At 43.3% G+C, this 24,138-nt stretch overlaps 1 protein-coding gene across 1 annotated transcript in view; it reads left to right on the forward strand.

Annotated features, from left to right (window-relative positions):
* cacng2a (calcium channel, voltage-dependent, gamma subunit 2a) overlaps window positions 1–24,138 on the forward strand; it is a gene marked incomplete at both ends in the record, with an annotated part of 99,597 nt that overhangs the window by 26,383 nt on the left and 49,076 nt on the right. Inside the window, 1 exon segment of the mRNA XM_084070706.1 lies at window positions 9,737–9,820. Within this exon segment, the coding sequence (XP_083926832.1) occupies window positions 9,737–9,820 (84 nt within the window).

Genomic DNA, 24,138 nt, shown 5'->3' on the forward strand with positions numbered 1-24,138 from the left:
AGAGATCTGTTTAGGTCCCGTGGCGGCATGGCAAGGAGGCCTAACGGTTTGCTCAGCCCAGTCCTGGAGCTCCGTCTCCTGCCCACTGACACACATACAGGAACAGGACCAGGGCCAAATTGGAGCAAAGGACACTTCAAACTATTACTTCTGGTTCTCCTCTCCCAGTCTCTCTCTCTCTCTCTCTCTCTCTCTCTCTCTCTCTCTCTCTCTCTCTCTCTCTCTCTCTCTCTCTCTCTCTCCACCTTCCCTCTGTCTGTCTGTCCCTCTCCATCTTTCTCCCTTCTCCTTGGTTTCTTCTGCCTTCCTTACGGCTTGTGTTGAAGGTGTAGTTACTGTAGGAATGAATCAGGGGTGACCCAAGAAAGTTTTGTCTTACAGTAACTGGGATACAAGAAGTCGTTTGGTGTAAATTCATTCTCTGCGGAAGACCAGAAATTAATGCTGATTAATTCGCTTTCCACTGTATCAGCCAGCCTGATATAAAGTACACCAGAATGTTATCCTAATCCGATTTTACGTGATTCCGAAGCGTCACTCTAATTGGCAGAGCACAGGATCAGGAACAAATGCAACCCAAAGTGTCTCCTGCGGAGCTGATTACACGATTATTTACATGTGATTGGCGATTTGGCGTAGGTGAGCGGTGAGTTGTTCAGTTGTTCAGTTGTTGTTGTTGCTGTTGCTGTTAGTGAGTGCTAGTGTTTAGTTGGCCAGTGTTCTGGGAATGCCCGCCTCCATCTGTGCGCTGAGGGACTCTTCTGAGAACTGGAGGGCTTTCGCCCCGTCTGTCCAGAAGGCAGGTGACGCATTTCACTTAGACAACGGTGACTCACTATGTCTCCCTGTTCCTGGATCTGTGAAATCTCATCCCTCCCTTCCTCCCTCTCTCCCTCGTAGTTTCCAACCCACCCCCGCCCTGTGACCTCACCTCACTCGATGACGCCTGCCACCCCGAGAGCGCAAGTCACAGAGTCAGTCCACAGGCAGGAGAAATTCCTCCCACTCTGTCTGACTTCTCTGAAGCCCTTTCTGCAAGCACACAGGAGTTGCCGCTCGTCTCGCCTTTGCCCATATTACCTGCAACTCCACAAGTACATATAGTACTTGATACTATGTATAGGAGCAGCAGGCGGCAAGGAGACCTGTGGTGAAATGAAGGGAGAGTGTAAGCTACAGAGCAAGGAAGCTAACATGCACTGTAAAATCCTTGGTGCTGATTTAACTCAGAGAGGGTACAACAAAGGTAACCAAATGGACCCTCTCTGAGTTACAAATGGATAAATTAGAACTGACGATTTTGCTGTGAACAAAACAAAAGAGGAGACTATAAATAAAAAGTGGGTTGAATGACAGCAAACTGAGAAGAGAGGACAGTCAAGGGAGCAGTGGGGACAGGAATTATGGAGAAGTTCCGGCCGCCCGGCAGGTTCCAGTCTCTTCTGGCATTGGATCACAGGAGAACCTTACCTACCCACCCACCCATCATCCCCGCTGTACCTCCGTCAACAGATCATCACAGGGGTAAATGGACTAACATGGTGCTGCCACAGGGCTGTAACAGTGGCTCTCCATCTCCAGCTATCAGACAACTGCAATAGAGAGTAGGGCTGCAAGTTTCGATTTATTTATTTGCCATTATTCTATTGATTACTTTTTCGATGAATAGAATAATCGAGAAGCGTTTTTTTGTTGATACACTAGTGTGTATACAGTAAACAGTATATACTGTATCAACTAATCAACGTAAAAAGATTATACGTTCGTATATCATTTTTTCAAAATGTGTATCCCACAATTTTGTAACCCATTTTTTCACCCTATGCCAATTGCCTTTGTAATCCTGGGCGCTACTCTCCCTCTGCCAGCCTACTGGGGAGAGCCCAGAACTGAGCTCATGCCTCCTTCAATGTATGAGGAGCTAGCAAGCCGCTTCTTACCACCTGCCAGGGGGGAGTTTCCCTGGTAGGACGTGGCGGGTGGAAGTAACATGTGGAAGGAACACGGCTGACCAGGGGGAGGCAGTATAGAGACCAGGTTTACACGTTTTTTTTGTTAGTCGATAAGTTGCGTATACTCCCAAATAACTACAGGTGACTTCTGGTCAGCTGTTATGTTAAAGCGTATTTGTTGTTAAACTTATGGAACTTGTGGGTGGTTGTTGAACAAAATTATTATGTGTTAATTTAACTCATATTTGGAAGTTGTAGCATGATAAAGATGAGCACTGATAACACTTTAGGCAAAACTAGGTCTTGTTGAGAAGTTCTGGTAGATTCAAGCTGCTTAGGAGCGTCAGTAATGAGTGAGGTAATGGTTTGTCTCGTCCTCTCGGGTAATTCAGTTTATTCATCGAAGTGTTTGTTTAGTCAAATAAGACATCATATATTCCACTGATTTACCTGTAATAAATTAGGCATGGCAAATCCAGTTTTCTCTTTCCCTATTTGCATAGATCGAGAACCTCATGGTTAATGTAACATCAAACCTGAACTCAAGTCAGCTGTAGTCGCAGCTGTTACCTAGCAACATATCAAACATTCAACTGAATACAGCTTAACCTCAATAGAGCTTGCTCTCACTCCCCACTTTTCTGTGCTTTACCAGTTCTGGACGACAGTGTCCCTTAAATACATGGACGACAAAAGACTTCAGGGTTAAGCCGCGTTCATTGTTGAAGCAGGCAGGCCAGGCACACAAATGTTCATACTCCCCACACCTGCCTGATATCCACCACCAGGATTGTTGCTGTGATAGAAATAGACGTTGTGGTGATTTCCCGTGTAGACGCGCAACCCCCTTCATGACTGGCCTATGAGGCCGCAGATGACATCATCTGTACGTGCAGGGAAGTCTAATCCATGCCTTAAGGTTAGGCTTATGTTAGGCTGTGGTTAAGGTTAACGTTATGGTTAAGTTTATGTTAAGTTTTGTTTGGGGAAAAATTCAAGTATATATTTGTGTTGTGTGTGGGCGTGTGTGCACATGTGAGGAATAAAGCGAGAGAAGCCATGCCACCGCAGCAGGGTCATTATTAAGATGAATATAGTGATTATAAGTATGAATACGGTGTGATTATGAAGATGAATAAGGTGATTAGAGATGTTGTCCCTGCTGCTACTGGTGCTGTTCATTAAGAAGGAGATGTCAGCAATGTACAGTAACATGCGTGCACACACACACACACACACACACACACACACACACACACACACACACACACACACACACACACACACACACACACACACACACACACACACACACACACCTACGCACGCACGCACACACACACACACACACACACGCACGCACGCGCGCACGCACACACAGGTTTCAGGATGCCTCTGCATTGTAGCACAGAAACACAGTGAGCTATTTGTATTCACTGCAGTTACACAACCCCATGTACTGTATGTAATTTATCTCATTGTTCGGGTGGTCCATGCCATAACCCCCGTGATAATGCAGCTACATCACAGGAACAAATATTTGTATATGTTATATAAGGGCTGCTACAGTAGGACTCCTATTCATTTGTAGCTCATGGACCACTGTGTTGTTACTAAAGCCTGATTTACATTTCGCTCACAACACGTTGCATCATGACGTGAACTTGTAGATCTGATATTTTCTGCATATAAATTAAGCATCACAGCGGACTAATATGCTGCGGTGTCACTGATGCTGCAGCATGTCCGGGGAGTAAAGACACCTCATTGGCTCCTTGTGTTCCAGTATACACCCCGGATAGCCATATACAGTATGGCAACCCCCACACTTGGAACTGATGTTCTTTTCTTTTTTTCCCCTTTCAAATGCAAATGGTTCTGAAGTCCACATGGCAACGGCTGTATAGGTACGGAAGCGGGCGCAGGGTTGGTGATGGTGGGGGCGGTGGTGGTGGAGGGGGTCAGCATGGGGGTGGTTTCTGACTGCTGACGCACTCTGTGAAGTTTTTTGAGAATTCCGCCCACTGGCACGTCAGAAGTAGGCACTCAGTTCGAGTTCGGCGCAAAACAGCGCATGCTCTTTGTCTCTCTCTCCGCTCCTCTGACTCCATCTCCTCTCTCTTATCTCATCGCTCACTCTTTCTCTCTCCTCTGCTCTGTCGCTCTCTATACCTCTCGAACAGCACCTCCCACTCAAGTGCTTTTGACCCCCCCCAATCCCACAACTCCTCCATGTTTGTGTCTCATCAAACCTTTGTCTGTGTCTGCAACAGTGATTGTGTTTGATTGCCGTTGGAGGGCTTGTGGGCGTGTGTGCGTGTGTGTGTGTGTGTGTGTGTGTGTGTGTGTGTGTGTGTGTGTGTGTGTGTGTGTGTGTGTGTGTGTGTGTGTGTGTGTGTGTGTGTGTGTGTGTGTGTGTGTGTGTGTGTGTGTGTGTGTGTGTGTGCGTGTGTGCATGCGCGTGCGAGCGACGTGCGTGCGTGTTATGTGTGTGGGCAAGCCATCACAGATGTCTCCCTGGACATACAGACTGACCTCTTCTTCATTCAGCTGCAGTGCTTATTTCTTTCGTGTTAACGGGGAGCACTGGTACCCACAAGCCTGAACACATGCACCGGAAATGCACACACACGCATTAAAATATGCGCTCAGAACAATGATTTGTACGTGCCCACATGCACACACACTCATGCACAAGCATGCGTGCTACAAAAACATAACAAGGGCATTAATGGTAGATTTCAAATGAGAAAAATCTTTAATGCTCCCAATTATTTCCCTCAATAATTTCTGCCTGTGAATGGAAATTGTGTGGAAACAATGTGGTGAGAACTTGAGAAGAAAACAATACAAATTAAACTAGAAAAAGTGCTCCTCTGTGCACAGGTCTCCGCCAGGTCAGGTAGGTTATTGTGGGTCAGCAATGTTCGGAATTCAGTCACTATAGAGTTGAGTGGAATCTGTAGAAGTTGAGGGATTAATGTTGATGAACTTATTGCGCAGACACAATATGTTGAGTGTAGAATATGGTTTTGTGTTTACAGGCATGTGTGGACTTTCACAGCAATCGGTTCATGATTTGCCAAGATTTGCCAAGCCACAAACTTTTACAGATCCGTCTTGATCACACGACAATAGAGATAATGCGTACCGATTTGCGTGATGTTTGGTCAAAATCTGTAGGAGTAAAATCAAAATACAGCGCCTGGTGGTGCTATAAAAGGCTGATGTGAAAAATGCAGGGCAGATGTTTTTCCTTGGTCTGGAGTGTGTGTGCACCGTGGTCCAGTTATAGGTAAAAACGCGAATCGGACTGTTATAGCACCACCATGTGGTCGATTTGAAAAATGTAGGGTGACATTTCTTCCTTGGACTAGTGGGAATGTGCGTGCAAAGTTTGATGGCAATCACACGATGTGTTCATGATTTGAGGCATTTTGTAATTTAAAAAAAAGTGTTTTGCAAAAATCGGACTCCTGGGGGAGCTATAACAGGGTGATGGGAAGAACTTGGGGCAGAGGTTCTGCTCTGGCATGCAGAGAGAGAGAGAGAGAGGAAGAGAGAGATAGATGTCTTAAAACCTGTACAAAATGCTCTTGCTGCTCACAAAAACAAGGAGCGAGAGAGAGGGAGAAGGGGAATAAAGGTATTTCCTTCCCATTGCTTGAAGAGAAAACCTGGAGGCAACAGTTGTGTTTTGGTATCAACTGTATTGAAGAAGAAAAAGATCTCTATACATCCCTACCTCTCAGTAGGCCAACCTCCAGTCCTTGGAATAGTTCCCACATTGAACAAGCGCTGTCTTGGTTGGAACTGACCCCAAAAAATGGGCCCTATGGAATTTACCTGGGAAGCCTTTCAGGGAAAAGCTCTCTTTACAAAGGACAGTACATATTACATAATAAATAATAATAAAACGAAGGTCTCTGAAACCCAGTGATAGAATCTCTTCATGGCAACGGGATCATGCTAATAGGTGTTGTAAAATGAGGTATCCAGAGACCAGATGAACCGTAGTGCCATAGTGACTCGTTTAGGTGGGCAACTGTAAATCTAACACTCACCCGCCCCACTCTCCACCCCTCAACAAGCCCTCCACTCCATTTCACTCCACTAGTCTTGAGTGGATCTCTGTCTCACTGGGCTCAGTGGTAATGAAGTGCTTTATAGCTTAGAAGGACATGGGGGACATAGGGGGCATGGGTTAGTCCATATCTCATTCCCACTATAGGGGGGCCATCGTGGCCAGTGGTGATTGAGGTGATTGAGTAAGTCTGCAGGTGACCCCCAGCAGAAGGACTGCCAAGGGGGCTCAGTGATAGGTCAATCCCAGCAGGGGATCCTGGTAACCCCCTCCTTCTTTTAATGATAGCAGCTCTGTAAATGATTAGTGCTTGATTTATGCTGTTCACTGGGCTGAGTGGGCTACAGTTACTGGCTGCTGTATGGAAATGCAAGTCTCCCGCCTAGACTGCTTTCAAACCCAGCCCCCAAAGGAGTTCCTAAAGTCTGATTTATACACTACAAGTTCACAACACGTCGCCGTGCGACACATTGTGAGCTTGTAGATCGCCAATTTTTGGTTTGCGACACCTGTGCACTACTATAGTATAACACAGGTTTCAGCCAGCATCTGTGCTGAGGCTGCAGCTGTTACTTAAATACAGGTGTTTCTCTGTAGAATCTGAATGATAGGTGTTGTGACTCACTGCACACCTGAGCCCGAGGCAACACCTTTCCGCTCAACTGTGGCTCCCCTGCCAGGGATCAAATAGGTCTCCTCATCCCCCCTGCCCTGCTCTCTCACACTCTCATGGGGAGGTCTCTGAAATGAAAATGCCATTATAAAACATTTACCAGCCTGCTGAGTTTACATGTCTTACAAGAAAAGGACCGTTTGGAGCGGTTAAGTGTCACATAAATCTTTCAGCATGCTAATTGAAGTGGTTCCCCCAATAGGCCAATCTCCACAGCTGCTATTACAAATGGCACTACTGTGGAAAGGATGGCCAGCTGTAAAACCAAACCTATACACCCACATGTTTAACATTGTCAAGATACATACACATGGCATGATGTTGCTACTGCTGCTACCAGTATATCCCCATTGGGGCTACTGTATGTGACATAATCAGAATGCAAACACAAGTCACCTTTCAGTTAAACAGGCGCCAACTAAGTCAAACACAAAATCCGTCTTCTCTGTGTGTTTAGCTGAAGTTAACTCAAATCTAGAATAAGTCTGACATCATTCTTATGATTGATATAATTTCAACCATATTGACAAACGTTGACAACTAAAAGCACCATCATTTTTGTGTTCTATGATGAATAAATAATTATATTTCATTTGGTCAATTGGGTCATTTCATGCGATTGGTTGGCATTTTGGTAGGAAATGCTTCATAATTACACAGTATATCAATTATCCACAGCCAAGTGCAGTGGTTCTCAAACCTTTGCATGTTTGGCCATGGAGCCCCATCTGAAAAGAGTTTGTGCCAGGGACCGCCGAAGAGAAGATTTGTGTTTTTTTTTAATTAATTGTACCAAGGCATAAAAGTTAAAGTGGTTAACCCATTAAGACCTGGAACGCATCTGTGTCACTTTAGATTTCTTTGGCTATTCAAAAATAGCAGATATACAAGCTCATAGCATGGCACAGAGTGCCGCGCTATGAGCTTGTAGATCTGCTATTTTTGAAAAATTGTGAAAAAATATGTTTTATATTTTTTTAAAGAATCGCCTCATTTTTAATTATAGCCCATTATAGCATCATGGAACCCCCCCAAGGACCCCTGGCTGGGGGTCCCCGGTCCCCACTTTGAGCACTGGCCTAGAAGAGCGTTGGCGTGTTTGTACAGTACATTACATCTGAAGTGGTTGAGGATCAAAGGCCTTTCTCAAGTGCGTCATGCTGGGTGGTTGAGGGAGGAGAGGACCTACAGGTGATTCAAACAAGCACAGCTCTACCTATAAACCATTCACATTTCAAAAGATACCAAAAAATGAATTAAAATATATATTGGAGTGGTGGGGAAAACATATTCCCAGGGCACAAATCTCTCTCTCTCTGTCTCCCTGTCTCTCTGTCTCTCTGTGTGTCTCTCACTCTCTCTCTCTCTCTCTCTCTCTCTCTCTCTCTCTCTCTCTCTCTCTCTCTCTCTCTCTCTCCCTCTCTCTCTTCATGTCTCTCTCTCTCTCTCCTTAATTGCCACAGAGCTTGTTGATGGAAATCAATGAGTGTTTTTTGATTATGGGCCAGAACTGGCAAGGTGAGAGAAAGGTGTGGATACACACACACACACACACACACACACACACACACACACACACACACACACACACACACACACACACACACACACACACACACACACACACACACACACACACACACACACACACACACACACACACACACACACACACACACACACACACACACAGAGAGACAGAGTCAGCACATTGGAGTCTGTCCACTAAGGATTAGTGGGTATTTCATGCTGAGGTTCCCACACTCACCCACCTCCGCTACTGAAAAAACTCCTGTCCACCATCCAGTTTCCTGGATCTCAGCTCAATGACGTCGGGGACAATCAAAACAAACATCTAAGTAAATACAGTTGTCCTCGACTAGCTGTCCAACAGACTGACTGTTGCCAGCCCACAGGTAGCTCCCAAGACAAACACTGCACCCAGAGGAGGGAGCGCAGCGGTGGGTCTGTTTGATAGCTCTTTGTTTCCTCTTCAGATGACACTGTCTCTAATCTGTGAGTGGTCATCACCAGTGGTTGCTCTCTCTGCGTTGCTGGTCCGTTCACACAGTAATGACCGCACCCGCTGCTCTCTTCCTGCCTCCCTGCCAAGACCCTTCCTGGCAATACCATGGTGCCATGGTAACAAAACACCTGTTCACCTAATTAGGGGGACACTGAAGGGAGAAGAGATGAGGAACTTTAATGAAACGGTGATCTGATCCAATCATACGCCCAGGCATCTGCTTTTCAGGCTGTATGGCTGCCTTATATTAGGGGGGGAGGGCCTCGTCATGCCATCGCCATGTGATCTTGCCTCGATGCCAAACCCCTTTGAGGGGGTTGTGAGGGGGGAGAGGACAGAAGAGTAAGAAGAGGAATTGGGAGGGAGGGAGAAGGCTCCAGGTGGACTGCCTCCTGGATGGACCAGGGTAGGTAGTTGGGCAGCATGGTGTCAGCCAAATGAATGAACATTAAGAGACGAGGTTCCCAGTGCACAGCACGTTGGAACAGCTCCAGCTCTTGCCAGCTGCGACACTCTTGTTTACAAGCCACCACCTGCTGCTGGAGAAGTCGGCTGCTAGGTCTCCTTCCTGGAAAGTATCAGGCCAGGGCTTGGTCAGGCAGAGATCATCAGTACCAGCGCTGATACAGTTTTTTTTTTTTTTTACAGTGAGTTTACAGTGTAAAACTTATAGTCCAGTGGGAAACTTGGGTTCCATTCAGCTTGGAAAGACAAACGATACATTTTGAGGGGGACAAAAGTTACATCTTTACAATAAAAGCACCCATAGATCACATTGTATCGCTTCCAGTGCAAGTTCGTCAATCTGATTGTGGACGGGAGCAACTTCCGTCAATCTGATGTGCTGTTGTGTGATAAATACACATACAAATCATTTTGTCGATGGGGATGAGGAGTGTTTGTGAACTGAAGTGCACCGGCTCACTGATGTCTACCTTGTTCTCTCTTTAGTGACATGCTCTCTTATCTTGCTGTGCATTCTGCTTCTGTTTCTCCGACAGGAAACTTCAAAGGGATGTGTAAACAGATAGACCACTTTCCTGAAGACACGGATTACGAAGCAGACCCCTCTGAGTACTTCTTACGTGAGTATCAATCTCGCTAGGATGCACACAGATAAATCAAGGGTGTACGCACAACAAAATGGTCTATCAAAGATAGACATTGGTCTATCAAAGCAATCAAAGATAGAGATGTATCAACTCGTATAAAAGCTATTTTAGTAGACAATGACCTTAAGTAAAAATCTAATTGCTCCACCCATCCACCTCCATCTCATGTTCACTTGACATTTCTTCCGATATTTAATATTTCCGTTATGGCCCACTTTTCTCCATCTCAGACGTGAGCACAGTGCCAGTAAATGCTCTAAGCTCTACCCTGTTTTTGACGAGAGCCTGCCCAGGCTGAGCGCTGCCAAGCAGCTCGTCTGTTTTTACTGCCTGGCTGTGTGTAATGTAACGTGCAGTGTTACAGTCAGCTGTGTACCCTGTAAACACAGCTCATTGATTTCTGCTCTCTTTTCCTCTGCGCAAGCAAGACAGAGATGGGGTGTCAAACTAGCTTGCCTGCTAATCCTTAAAATGACTATGAAGTCTTGATGTGGTGGGAATATCATACAGTATCATGATATACATTGTATAAAACTCTGGATTATCAGGAACAACATCATGGTTTGGATGTTTTGTTTTTTGTTATACTGTAATATAAATCAATAGTGTTCCTTGGTACCACAAGATGCTCACCCACGCTGTCGTTTTCAACCCGTTAAAACTCAGTTTCTCTAGTATATTGGAGTAAGAATACAGGACATTTACTAAAACTGGACAGTCATGGGACATGAACACACCAATGTCCTCTCCCTCTCCCCCGGCCAGCCTACAGTGGCTTTAAAGCAGAAGTCAGAATGTGTCCATCTCATCTCGTCTCCATCAGGACAGACAGTAAGAACCGAGGCAATGCGTGCCAGTGCCGTGGATTAAGCCCTGCCAATTAGGCTCCGTTTGACTTGCTGCTCTGAGCGGTTGCACGTGTCCGTATGTGCCAGAGAGAGTGGTTATGATAACAGCTCTGTTAATGATGCTAACAATGCTGGAGCCTTAACGAAGGCGGATTGGCCTTAACGAAGGCGGATCGGCCTTAACGAGGCATCTTCCCCTCTGTCGCTATCTTCCTCTCTATCGCTGGAGATGACAGGGACACAGGGAAGAGGCCGCTCTCTGGCCTTCGGACCATGCAAGGACCATGTATCCAACGCGAGCAAGCGAGAGTGCGAATCTGTGTGTTAACCTCTTCTCCGGCTGTGATTGGAGGAGAAGGCCGCAGTGCTCCCAGTGGCTTGCCAATTAGGACACTCACATCCATAAATATTTCAGCCTCCTTCTTATATAGGTCAGGCCTCTCTCTATCATTCTCTCTCTCCTCTCTCTCTCTCTCTCTCTCTCTCTCTCTCTCTCTCTCTCTCTCTCTCTCTCTCTCTCTCTCTCTCTCTCTCTCTCTCTCTCGCTCTGGCTCTGGCTCTCTTCCCCATCACGGCCCTCTTTTTACGACATGGCTGAAGTCAGGGTATGTCTGTACTGTATGCCTGTATGCCCCCACAAAAGTAGACCAATCATCACTCACACCGTTACATGTGCAACGTCACAAAACAGAACATATCAGTGCCGGGTATACTGTACCTTGCTGTAGCAGGGAACGGACTTACACTACTGAATGACACTGCACTGAATGAATCGTTTGCGAACTGAACACTGCATTGTGATTTGTGCAGCTTCATTCATGATCTGCACACCTTAGTATCTTGCAAATCGACGGGTAAACATTGGATAGGGACGCTGCATCGTTATTAGACTTGTATGTAGGCATGTAGGACATGAGAGTACAGATTACCATGTGCTTCTGTGTTTACACATCTCTGCATGGCTGGGTAAATGTTTACAGTGTCATGGTTAAATTAGAATTTTGTAGTGTGTGTGTTTATACATGTTTGGGTTTTGCACAAGTACTGTAGTGTATCATGAGGTCATAGAGGACACATTACAACATTACTACAGTCTCGGAGCGCAGTGCTTGTCACAGCTGTCAAGCATCTGTCCTCTGTGCCATACCAGCGTTGTACCATGTTTCATATTGGTGAACATCAGTGATGGACAGTAACAAAATACATTTACTTGAGTACTGTACTTAAGTCAATATTTTGAGTCTGTACTTTACTTGAGTATTTGTATTTTTGGATACTTGACTTTCACTGACTTCCAATGACTTTCACTCCACATTTGATAGAAAAATATTATACTTTTGACTCCACTACATTTCTAGGAAGTGAAAAAGTACATTATAGATTAACCACTTAAGCACTATTTCAAATATAGTGGAAACTAGCAGATCTACAAGCTCACAATGTTTCGCAATGTGACGCGTTGTGAGCTTGAAGATCTGCTAGTTTAACTATTACTAGAGGAGTTCTGACTGCTACGCGGCCCTCACACCTATAGGTCGCAGCGCCGAACCGACCGATATGTCTGAGTCATAGTGTTGGGGGTTTGTTAGAATACCCGTTGTAGCCGTCTGTCTGTGTCCCTTTTGTGATATGGAGATCTCTGTATCTGTCGTCCTTGTCCCTTTTATGCCGGATCTGTGGCTCTGGACAACCAGATTTCCATATATGCCTATATATGGGCATATCGGGTTTGTTTATGGGTATGTCTCAGAGTCATAGTCACATGTCATGCCTATATATGGGAGTATAGGGTTTGTTTATGGTTATGTCTGAGTCATAGTGACACTGCCTATATATGGGCGTATTGGGTTTGTTTATGGTTATGTCTGACTCAGACATAACCATAAACAAACCCAAAACCCAAAACCCGATACACCTGTATCGGGTTTGTTTGTTTATGGTTATGTCTGAGTCAGAGTGACGTGGGCGTGGTCCGCCGGCCGGCCCTCCGGCCCTCCTAGTAGCCAATTTGAATATAGGATTGAAATATTTTGAATGTCAAAAATGTTATACAGCAATGCATTGATATTTAAAAAAAATTCACTTTCTAATTTGTACTTTTGAATTAAGATAAGTTAACTAACTAACACTGTAAGGCAACAAATTATAACAATGGGCGTTTTTAACTCAAGTTTCTTAAAGATTGTTCAGACAGCCATAAAACACTGCTTACCTTTCCCAATAGAAAGGAAAACATGAACAAACATGGCGCCCGCAGCTGCCTACGGTAGCTGAACTACGGTGTTTAGTAAGTTAATATTGTTTCCCTGGGATGAGCGGGCGTGGAAGCGCTTGTTTATGGACAGCCCCAACGATTCAGTCTCATGCCATAGTTCTCATGCTATAGCTTTCGATAATAACTATTTCCATAATGAGGGGTTTCTCAGCACCTCCAGGGGACCAGAGGCTGCATAAAATCTGTCTGTCTGCTGCATGGTGAGGAGGAGGAAGGAGTATAGTTATGCAACAGAAATGATGTCACCTCAGGTTAATACCGGCTAGAAATGACATCACACCATAGCCTCTATTGGAGGTAGCCAATTATCTCCCATACGTTGAACCTGCAATGTCGTCGCTGTTGGGCGGAAACCTTGTTTGTCCAAAACTGTTCTGTTTCAGGAAATTGAAAAAAAGAACCTGTGCTCCAATGCAATGACCAATGCAGTGTAGTTCATATTGTCACAAGCTTGTAATACTTTTCATTGGTTAAATATTAATAAAACACACAGACAGACTTAACCACTTTCACATTCAAAACTTTTCAGAAATTGCGGATCTACAAGCTCGGCTATTTTCTCTACTTTTGCGCGACACTCTTGTATGCCAGAACTAGGGCGTTAATTTACGGCAGAAAATATATAAAAGTTGAAATAAGGAGATACGGTCTCTGCCCGACAGTGACAGTATAACTTTTGCCGCTAGGTGTTTGTGAGAATTGGTGTCCATATTTTGGCCATGTAATTATTGGCAAAACGTGTACATTATTTTGTATTGTTTATTTTTTTTATTGTTTATAAAATGTTTGCACAAAACTGTGAACAAATTGGAGCACTCATAAGTGACAGAAAACTTAGAATAATATTCAGAAACAGCTAAAATAGCAGATCTAAGCTCACAACACATAATGCAGCGTGTTATCAGTTATCGGCTATTTTCGCTATAAATGCAGATTTTGATCTGCCCATTGTGTGCCATGGGCACAAAAAGACCACTAAACCACTGATGTAAACAGTTGATTTGGGGGTTACACTCTCTACAAAGTCCAAGTCATTCTGCACTGTCCATGTTCAATAGAGCCAGTAGCAGCTTTTCTGACACATACCATTTTCAACATTGAGGGGACATTCCAGTGATGTCATCATCTTCATTCCACAAACCTCTGAGACCAAACCTGTGAGGCCAAACCTCTGAGCCCCCAAAAAATTCTGCCCCGTTCTCCTCAGTGCCTGGAGCTATTGATCTCAAATTGCGCACAGCCATTCACCATTACGATGTACATACACACGTTTGCAACTATTTTCGCCTGCGCACTTCACCGGGTATGGTCAAGTACTGTATAACAGAGGAAAGAAGTGGGAACATCAATGCTTTACTCCAGTCTGGTGAATGCTGAGCAAATAAGTAAAAACATCTCACCCAAAGAGCTCTTGTGTGAACTGAATTTTGTTTAAACATATCTTTGCTGTCGGGTGGAAAGCTTGTATGTACAAAACCTTTACTTTTAAGGAAATGGAAAAAAAGAACCTGTGTTTGATCTAACAGTAGTCATTATTTAGTTACAAGCTCTTGTTGGTACTTTTCATTGGATCAATATTTATAAAACATAGAGGCCCCTACTTTGCGTGTCTTAAGTACCGCCAGGTCTCAATGTCCTTAGACACCAGGGGGGATTTTTTCATGCAAATTATACGTTTTTTAAAAAAACGTTATAAAGTCAATGCAAGCTTCCACGGAGCGAAAAAGCGAAAAAGCGCCTTTTATTTATTCAGAACGAGTCCGAATTTTGCGTATATTCGCATAATCGCCGGTGTGTAATGACCTTTATTCTTTAATTTAAGACATGGAGGCGTGACCAATGCCATTTTGTACAGTACAGTAATCTGCGCACTGCACCAAGGCGATATGTGTAAAACGGCCCTGAATTAGTCATGGGTGTGTTAGGGCGTTACTTTAATCAATCCAATCAGAGTACCCGCTGCCATTCCCTTTAAGATCAGCGCAAGACGCAGTGCTATTTTCCGTGCGTTAAGCGGTGAGACCAAAGAGAAAGAAACATCACATTGAAAGTGCAGGCATGGCCGTTAATTAACATATGCTCCCCCATGGGTAAAATATGCTGGCGAGTCTTATTCCTTAAGTGTTTGCGTTCAGCGCAACTTGAATAGGTGCATAAGATGGTGGCGTTATCACTTAATTACCGCATAAGACGTGGATTTAAGACGTGCTTAATAGAGCTCAGACAGTCTTCACCACTTTCAACCCGATGTCCCTATTTTGGACATTATAGGCAATTTATTTTTTTAAATGTTCGTAAAGACTGAACATATTGGATCTACATTCTCATTTTATTTGCTATTTTCGCAACTAAGCAACCACAGTACACACAAACACATGCACATGCACACAGCACATGATATCAGTAGCAGTTCTCAGCTCTCCCAAAATCAAGGCAGCATGTAATGATTTAATTGCGTTATTGACATTGAACATTGAAACACCTTTTAGGCTTTGTAAACAAACGAAAGATTGACAATGGTACCAATAATCAAAATAAATAATTTACTATGGCCAAAATAGGCCATATTTAATTGCAATTATTTCCTGAATTAAATCTTTTTCTTTTTTGAATGTATGAACATTTTAACATGGAAACGATTCTGACGATTCTGTAAAATAACTGCGATTATTATCTCAAATAATTGCGATTAGGCAATTATGTAATAATTGTGACAGGCCTACACACAGTGTTATATAAGCCAGCTGAGGCACACTAAAGCGCCAGTGGGTTTTTAGATCATGCTGTGGCGGAGCTCCCATCATCCACTGCTCTACTGGGCGCTAAGCAGCTGAGAAAGAAGAGAAGAGGGGAAGAAAACGCCCAGTTATGCAAGCTACTAATACACCAGTAGCACAAACACAGCAATTCACCAGGAGCCACTACAAAGGAGAGAAAGAGTGTGGGAGAGAGACGAGAAAGAGAGAAATGTGTTTGTTCACGTGTATGCGTGTTTTCACGCACGTTTGTGTGTGTGTGTGTGTGTGTGTGTGTGTGTGTGTGTGTGTGTGTGTGTGTGTGTGTGTGTGTGTGTGTGTGTGTGTGTGTGTGTGTGTGTGTGTGTGTGTGTGTGTGTGTGTATCTGTGTGTCTGCGTGCCTGTGTCTGTGTGTGTATTCACTGACATTGATGACAGAAGTGCTGCACTGACATGGCTAATGCATATACGTGATCGCCAAAATGATTTGTTTCACTGTAGGAGGATCAGAGCCTGTGTGAACCCAGGGCCTCGGTGCAGACTGAACACTAGACTAAACTGGCTCTGGCGTCACCCAATAAAATCAATTGGTCTGGGCCGGGGCAGGACACAGGGCCTGTAGACACCAAGGGTGGGCTGAATGTTTGAAATGACCATAGTGCTTCCCAAAAGAGACATTTTGGGACAACAAGCTCGGGACAACAAGCTCGGAACAACAAGCTCGGGACAACAAACTCACAACACGTCGCAATGCGACGCATTGTGAGGTCTTGTAGATCTTGTCGTTTTTTTGCTGCAGCAGCAGGTAGTCGGTTTGGTTGAGATGTTACTGACAGTGTTTGGATTCTAGCGCTGGCCCAGGCATCAAATGAGGAATCATTGACCAATACATAAAAACACATGTCACACAGGCATAGGCCAATAAATACAAAAGCAATATTTCTTTCTCCTGATTTACGGGGAGAGCGCTGGCACTCTCACTTCCTACATTGTTGGCAGAAAATATAGAGATGTTTCACCTCGTATAATATAGTGGTCAGAGAATGCTTTTTGGTAATAAAGAAAGAAAACAGCATATCATTGCTGTCGGGCAAAAACCTTGTATGTCCATGTTTCAATTGTTTACGATTTTTGGTAAATGAATACCCTAGTTCATCATACAAGAGTGTCACACAAAAGTAATGAAAATTGCAGATCTACAGCGTGAGCTATTTTTACTATTTTAAAATGTTTTTTAACAAATACGTTTTCCACCCGCCAGCAACGATATACTAGAAAGGTGCGCTCAGTGGAGCACATCTCCGCCAGAAGGCCCACCCACCTGTTTGGAAAAATGATATATTGTCCATGCAGAAGATGAATGCATAAGCCCAAGTTTATTCTGAAGAGTATCACGCAAGCCAACAGCATATTTCCCTCACAAGGCTTCATTCAGCCTTGCAAGTCTTCTCACTCAGTCCATCTCATCCCAAAGATCCCTATGTCTTTTTTCAGTCACTTAATACTGTATACTCATACAAGCAACAGGCCAACGTACAGGACAATGACTAAGAAGACAATAGAAGTGTTGTTGCAGTCAGCTAAATTTGTATTCCTAGGATGAGCGGGGCCCGGGAGTGCTTTTTTCGGACACCCCAACGGATACACCGTCTGAAGTGGACTTGAGTCACGAGAGGCACCGGCGAGTGAGCTCAGGCGAGCGAGTCGCCGTGCCGAACGTTGCGAAGTCTGCTTCAGCCGACTCAGCGCTGTCCGAGTTATGTCCCGAAAGGGACAGAACCACCTGAGGCCATTGATCAAAAGGGTTGATTGAATCAAGACAGGCCTTCAAGGTGTTAACTCACACCCAGGCCTAGCTAGACACGACCAGTTAGAACAGTATGACCCTAACAAGTAATAAACTGCAAATGAAATATTATACAAATTAATAACTTCATATTTCCTGTTACAAACCCTACTCTGCACATATGAAAAGGATGCTTAAGTAGGATTTTTGTAGCGGGGCGAACAGGGAACACATTCCTAGGCTGATGCCCAGGAATATAAATAACAGTGGCCCCCATATCTGTACACATGTACATAATAAATAATAAAGCAGATAGAGCAGGTAGCCAAAGCGTGTCTAAGAGAAGACAGCCCGCAACACTTAAAATGAACAAGAGTCTCAAGGTGCATTGCCCAACAATATCATCAGAACAAGAAAACAGCCAGCACTCAATGAAAGTTCTTTTATAGATTTATTTGCTTTATTTTATTTTATTTTATGTGTGTGTGTGTGTGTGTGTGTGTGTGTGTGTGTGTGTGTGTGTGTGTGTGTGTGTGTGTGTGTGTGTGTGTGTGTGTGTGTGTGTGTGTGTGTGTGTGTGTGTGTGTGTGTGTGTGTGTGTGTGTGTGTGTGTTTGTTTCTCTCTGCCTGTCTACTTCACAAGAACATGGTTGGTGTAAATAAGAGATTCGCTGAAGAATATTTGTTTCTTACGTGCATAGATTATCAACTACAATCCCTCTCTTGCTATCTCTCCCTCTCCTTCTGCTAGTGCAATCTTTATTATAATCTTCACAAATAAGTACAACACTTCTTCACAAGAAGAATGTTTGCGTAACTGAGAGATTCACCCCAAAAAATATTTGTTTCATGCATATATTATCAACTGTGATGTCGTACTCTCTGTCTGTCTGTATGTCTGTCTGTCTGTCTCTCATTCTCCCTCTTTCCTTCTGCTTGTTGCAATCTTTATTATAATCTTAACCAATAAGGACCACTCTTCTTCACCAATAAATATGTATATTTTTTAGAATGCATTACATTATTTATCAACTCCGATGCAGTGTAGTTGTGCGCCAGTAGCCGACAGGGGCGAAATGGCAAATACGCCGGACGGACAGCTTGTGACTGATAGGCTAGTTCTGCCCCATATTCTCAGATGCATAACCCATAGGCTGGAGGGACGGTGGCTTTTAAATGATTATTTCACAAAAATAACATAGTTGTTGACCGATTGGAAAAATATTTGGGAATTGAATGCCTTGGCCGGCTGGCAGCGTGGACAACAAATGTCATACATATGATATTTTTTCCCCCATTCACACTGTAGAGGTCAAACAGAGCAGCTCTTGCGCTGTGCAACCACATACAGCCATAACCATCCCAGAGACATGATTTCACCCTGTGTAACTCTGCAGACAGTTTTATGGCAGAGCTAATAGACTGTGTTGGCCTACAGTACGAAATGTGTGTCTGTGTCAAGGCACACAGTGATGATAACACCTGTCCTAAGCTAACTCGCTGTGCGGTTTGGGTTATTTCCTGCCGGCTTATTTGCATCGCTGCCAGTGGTGGAAGAACTACTCAGATTTTTTTACTCAAGAAAAAGTATCAATACCACAATGTAGACATACTCTGTTAACAGTGAAAGTCCTGTGTTCAAAACTTTACTCAAGTATTGGCGTCAAAATGTACTTAAAGTGCCGCCACTCATTACTGTCAAGATTTGTAAAAATTGTTTAAAAATAGCTGATCTACAAGCTTGCGACATGTTGTGAGCTTGTAGATTGGCTATTTTTGAATAGCTCTGTATAAAATAGGACATATTCGGCTAATTTAGGTTTTGTAATAATAATGTCATATAAATGTGGTGGAGTAAGAAAGTACAACATTTGACTGTGAGATGCAGTGGATTACTAAGTATAAAGTATTGACACTTACTTACTTCACACTACCCAAGTAAAGTAAAAGTACCTCAAAACTGTACTCAAGTACAGTACTTGAGTTAATATACTTAGTTACTTTCAACCACTGGTTATTTGCATCGCTGCCCATGCAAAGTTAGGAGAGCTAGCGGAGCACAGGGCACAGTGCTGTCATGCAGACGGGTAGGTTTGATCTATGGGGACATCAGCAGTGGAGTGGAGGGTAATTACAGTAATTGAAATGTGGTCTGTGGGGGGAGCTTTAATTGTCTGAGCCAGGCCTGTCATGTGAAGTGACTTCAGTGCGAGGAGAATCTTTTACAGTGTTCCACTGACCCGTCTATCTGCTGCACTACTCTGTCTGTAGTGTGTGTGTGTGTGTGTGTGTGTGTGTGTGTGTGTGTGTGTGTGTGTGTGTGTGTGTGTGTGTGTGTGTGTGTGTGTGCGTGCGTGCGTGCGTGCGTGCGTGCGTGCGTGCGTGCGTGCGTGCGTGCGTGCGTGCGTGCGTGCGTGCGTGCGTGCGTGCGTGCGTGCGTGTGTGTGTGTGAGTGTGAGTGTGTGTGTGTGTGTGTGTGTGACACGTGTTGACATGCTGCTGTGTGATATGTTAATGTGACAGAGCAGCATTCAGTGGAACAGCTACAGCCCAACACTGTAGTAACAGCATGGCTGCATGCAAGGAATGTACACTTACAATTTTGCCTGTACATGTATACATAGGAGTGTGTATGTACTTGTGCATTTCTTTAGTTGAGTATGGGTGGCTTCTGATCCTAGCCTGATAAGTTAATCTGACCAAACATCACTTCCCATCAAAGAAACAATAGATTGTTTTAGTCTATGAGGTAAAATACTGTAGGTACTGCAAATACTGCAGTATCCTGGTATCAGTATTCTGGTCAGTATCCTGGTCAATATCCTGGTGTCAGTATAGCGGTGTCATTATCCTGGTGTCAGTATACTGGTGTCAGTATCTTGGTGTCATTATCCCAGTCAGTATCCTGGTCAGTATTCTGGTGTCAGTATCCTGGTCAGTATCCTGGTTTCAGTATCCTGGCAATGAATTTATTATTTGACAATCAATCTACAGTATGAATTGACTAATCATTGCATCAGTTTTTATAAAATGTATTTTCAAAATACAAAATATGTATTTGTATCTCAAATACATTTCTCAGACGAGTATTTTGTATTTGTATTGTTAAATCTTTTAACCCAGTATATGTAATTTGTTTTAAAATACTTTTGGATTTTACATTTTCGCCCATCTCTGGATACATGGCCAGTGGAAACCAGTAAAAGCCCTCCAAGTGATTTGCCTTCATTGTCATACTTGGTATATGATAGGAATGTGTGTTATAAGTCACGTAATCTCTCAAGAACAGATTCCGACCTGCGGTGGAATCTGTCGGAGCGGTTCGTCCTAACCAGTGCGCATTGGCTACAAGTGGGCGTGCCTTCAGATCAGGAAGTGGGCCGCGCTTTACCCAATCAAATGTAGTGGGCGGGATTCACGTGTCCATCCACCATGATCCACCCTCCCCCCTCGAAACTAGCCGAAACTAATTTAACAATAGCGTCCTCGGAGCGGACAAAACCACGGAATGATATTCACATTTTAAATTACTCTTTCATCATAGAAACAAGTGGGCTTATAACCAAAACCATCCATGTTCTCTGGGAGAAGTGGTGTTAGTGTTCCGTGTAGAAATATTGTTAGTGGGAATGAAAACATGGTCGCACCAACCGGAAGTGATGCGCTATAGGCAGACATGAAACCGGTGTTTCCCTGCGCTCTAGTCTAACATTATACTCCTGCCAGACTCCACAGAATATCAGAAAAGCAGAGGTCGCTGTTTTTCATTTTCTGTGGGGTCTGGCTACGCGAGACTATAAGTCACGTAACTGTCACAATTTTCAATACAACAGGTGGTTGGTATTTGTGCGATACCGATAATTGCCTCCTCTTATGGTGCTTTCAGGTGATATGCAGTCATCATTTTCACAGAGTCAGGAATAAGTCACAACTGGGCCACCTGACTCACGTGCTTTATGGTTGTAAAATTGAAAGAAAGATGGAGGCGATTGATTATCCGCCATATGTGTGGCTGCTGGTCTCTATTCAGTAACTACTGGGATGTTACAGATTCCTATATGAGGAAGAAGAGAAAAGTATATAATTATTCAACATCATCAAATTTGATTGGGTATTGAGTAATTTCCACTTTACTGCACCAGCACTGCTTGTTTCTTCTTCTTTTATTTTTTTTATTACTAAGATAGCTGACTTTAAGTGTGGAGGCCAAAATCGTCCCCCCGAAAACCTGTTAGGAGTATGTTTCAGGCAATTTAGAGTTGATTGGTAGTACTTTGTAGTGACACTTTTTTTGGTCCCTAACATTCATCGAGCTCTGGACTTAGTACATTTATTTTTTCACCATTGGGTCACTACCGAAACGAAACCGAAACGAAAGTTAAATCCGAAAAAATCACTAAGTGTGGAGGCCAAAATCGTCCCCCCGAAAACCTGTTAGGAGTACGTTTCAGGCAATTTAGAGTTGATTGGTTGTACTTTGTAGTGACACTTTTTTTGGTCCCTAACATTCATCGAGCTCTGGACTTAGTACATTTATTTTTTTCACCATTGGGTCACTACCGAAACGAAACCGAAACGAAAATTAAATCCGAAAAAATCACTAAGTGTGGAGGCCAAAATCGTCCCCCCGAAAACCTGTTAGGAGTACGTTTCAGGCAATTTAGAGTTGATTGGTAGTACTTTGTAGTGACACTTTTTTTGGACCCTAACATTCATCGAGCTCTGGACTTAGTAAATTTATTTTTTCACCATTGGGTCACTACCGAAACGAAACCGAAACGAAAGTTAAATCCGAAAAAATCACTAAGTGTGGAGGCCAAAATCGTTCCCCCGAAAACCTGTTAGGAGTACGTTTCAGGCAATTTAGAGTTGATTGGTAGTACTTTGTAGTGACACTTTTTTTGGTCCCTAACATTCATCGAGCTCTGGAGCTCCGGACATTCACAGTTCAAAAATTCCACCTTACTGTGGACATGCATGCTTGAGATTTTTTTTTTTTTATATAATTTGTAGTTTTGGAGATATTTAACTTGAAGCGCCCATGTATTGTCGATGCGGCAATGGACATTTAAAGGAAGGCCTACAACTACATACTTACGCCTAGTAACCTCATTCATACTTTAAAATGTTCATCTTACTGTGGACATGTTTGCCTGAAAAGGAATCTTTGAAATGTTGCATAGTTTTAGAATTGTACTCCTTTACAAGGTCAGAGATTTATAATGGAGGCGGATGGAAGGTTTTGGGACCTCAAAAAAACACTTTCACCTAGAAACTCCATTCACAGTTCAAAAATTCCACCTTAGTGTGGACATGGGTCAGGGGATCTTAGTATAATCTCACATTCTATTCCAATTCACTTTTTAAACAATTATTTTACTGATTTTCCTTTCAGACCCCAAATAAGTTATTGCTCAATTTTTCAAATATTCACTTCCAATTTGAAGCTCAGATTATACTAAGATCCCCTGGGCCTTTTGGAGTCAGGGCATCTTATGTATTATTTGTTCTTCAATTGGAATAAGCGTCTGAAAAGTATATTTTACTGATTTTCGTTTCAGAACCTAAATAAAACATTGCTTAATTTTAAAATTGTTCTTGTCTCCCCTAAAATCTTGAAAATGGCCCATTTTTCTGATATTCTCATTAGTATTTTGGCTTTTTTTCGATTAGGGACGGAAAAAAAAGTCACTACAAAGTACTACCATTCAACTCTAAATTGCCTGAAACGTACTCCTAAAAGGTTTTTCGGGGGACGATTTACCGAAACTTTCGTTTCGGTAAAAAGAAAATCGTTTCGGTAAAAAGAAAATTTACTAAGTCCAGAGCTCGATGAATGTTAGGGACGAAAAAAAAAGTCACTACAAAGTACTACCATTCAACTCTAAATTGCCTGAAACGTACTCCTAACAGGTTTTTGGGGGAACATTTTTTTTTTCCGTTTCGGTAGTGTCACTACCGAAACGGAAAAAAAATTACTAAGTCCAGAGCTCGATGAATGTTAGGGACCAAAAAAAAAGTCACTACCAATCAACTTTAAATTGCCTGAAACGTACTCCTTACAGGTTTTTGGGGGAACATTTTTTTTCTTTTCGTTTCGGTAGTGTCACTACCGAAACGGAAAAAAAATTACTAAGTCCAGAGCTCGATGAATGTTAGGGACCAAAAAAAATGTCACTACAAAGTACTACCAATCAACTCTAAATTGCCTGAAACGTACTCCTAACACTTTATCGGGGGGACGATTTTGGCCTCCACACTTCGTGATTTTTTTCGGATTTAACTTTCGTTTCGGTAGTGACACAAAAACGTTTCGGTAGTGACACAATGGTGAAAACAAAAATTACTCCACTACAAAGTACTACCGATCAACTCTAAATTGCCTGAAACGTACTCCTAACAGGTTTTTGGGGGGACGATTTTGGCCTTCACACTTAGTGATTTTTTCGGATTTAACTTTCGTTTCGGTAGTGACACAAAAACGTTTCGGTAGTGACACAATGGTGGAAAAAAAATTACTCCACTACAAAGTACTACCAATCAACTCTAAATTGCCTGAAACGTACTCCTAACAGGTTTTTGGGGGGACAATTTTGGCCTCCACACTTAGTGATTTTTTCGGATTTAACTTTCGTTTCGGTAGTGA

This window comes from Gymnoscopelus microlampas, assembly GCF_963454915.1.
Source record: "Gymnoscopelus microlampas genome assembly, chromosome: 11".
NCBI lineage: Eukaryota > Metazoa > Chordata > Actinopteri > Myctophiformes > Myctophidae > Gymnoscopelus > Gymnoscopelus microlampas.